Consider the following 1,015-nt stretch of genomic DNA (forward strand, 5'->3'; position numbering starts at 1 on the left):
TAGCCCAACTAAATACATGTGCATGCATCGTTCTGGTAGCCGTGTTGGTCCGAGACAAGTTTTTTGTATGTCATTCCGGAGATGCATCTGGAGCTCCCTTGCAAAGCCAAGCCAAGCAGCAAACCCCCCTGCTGTAGATGCGAGTGATTCCCGGTGCAGATCCAGACCATCTTTTGCAGGCGGCTGCAACCGTTTCTCCTGTGTCTCTCTACAGTACCTCCTTGATGCTTATTGCACTGTACTATTTGTGGCCAGCATGGGTGGAAGAACACAGTGAGGTGCCACTCTCTTCTCCCTTCCAACCCCACCAAAGCAAATCCAGGACGGCGCAGGGATCTCTGTTGTGCGTGTGTGCTGAGGCTGGGACTGTCACTCATTCTCTGATCAGCTCCTGCAAGCAGCTAGAGAGCAGCTGGTAAAATCCAATAAAAAATACCCCGAACCCAATTTGAACAAACAACAACAGCAACAATAATAATAAGCATTAAAAAAAAATTGCATTGCATCTGAATACCCATCTGCACCAGCTCCTCTTGAAGGAAACCTATATATTTTTTTGCAAGCAACTTCTCCATCAGCAGATTGCAATGCTGCAAACTAAGGATCTCATCTGGGCTTTATTTTTCCTCGGGACTGCAGGTACGTGCATCCAAGTGTTATCTGGGGAGAGGTGCATGGGGTTTTGCTCCTGAGGAAGGGGGGGCATTGCATGTCTGAGGGTCTGCTGGTGCAGCTGGAGGCTGCTGTGCGCGAGCAGGGAGGCAGTGGGCTTTGCTTTTGTGTGTGTGTGTGTGTGTGTGTGTGTTTCCTAGAAGCCCAGAGCTTGCACGGATTTGTGCCCCCCAGGGCATGGCAGGGGCTGCTGGAGCGCTCCCTCCTTCATTGCTGCATTGCTGAGGCAGGGGGCATTTTTCTTTTCTTTTTGGGCGTGGGGTGGTGAAAAGGGGCTGCTTCCAGCTGAGCACACAGCAAACAATGGAGACTCTTTTTTTTTTTTTTTTCGGGGGGGGGGGCC

At 50.7% G+C, this 1,015-nt stretch overlaps 1 protein-coding gene across 6 annotated transcripts in view; it reads left to right on the forward strand.

The window, feature by feature from the left end:
- The first annotated feature begins 239 nt into the window (after positions 1-239).
- NCAM1 (neural cell adhesion molecule 1) overlaps positions 240-1,015 on the forward strand; it is a 254,244-nt gene continuing 253,468 nt past the window's right edge. For 2 of the 6 annotated variants that reach the window (XM_019510735.1, XM_019510744.1), the window contains exon 1: positions 240-639. In XM_019510735.1, the coding sequence (XP_019366280.1) occupies positions 588-639 (52 nt within the window). In that variant the 5' untranslated portion in view covers positions 240-587. The remainder of the gene's footprint in view (positions 640-1,015) is intronic. The other 4 variants (XM_019510769.1, XM_019510778.1, XM_019510753.1 and 1 more) reach the window with 2 other exon arrangements.

This window comes from Gavialis gangeticus, unplaced genomic scaffold (assembly GCF_001723915.1).
Source record: "Gavialis gangeticus isolate Ggan-Ray unplaced genomic scaffold, GavGan_comp1, whole genome shotgun sequence".
In the NCBI taxonomy this organism is placed as follows: Eukaryota; Metazoa; Chordata; order Crocodylia; family Gavialidae; genus Gavialis; species Gavialis gangeticus.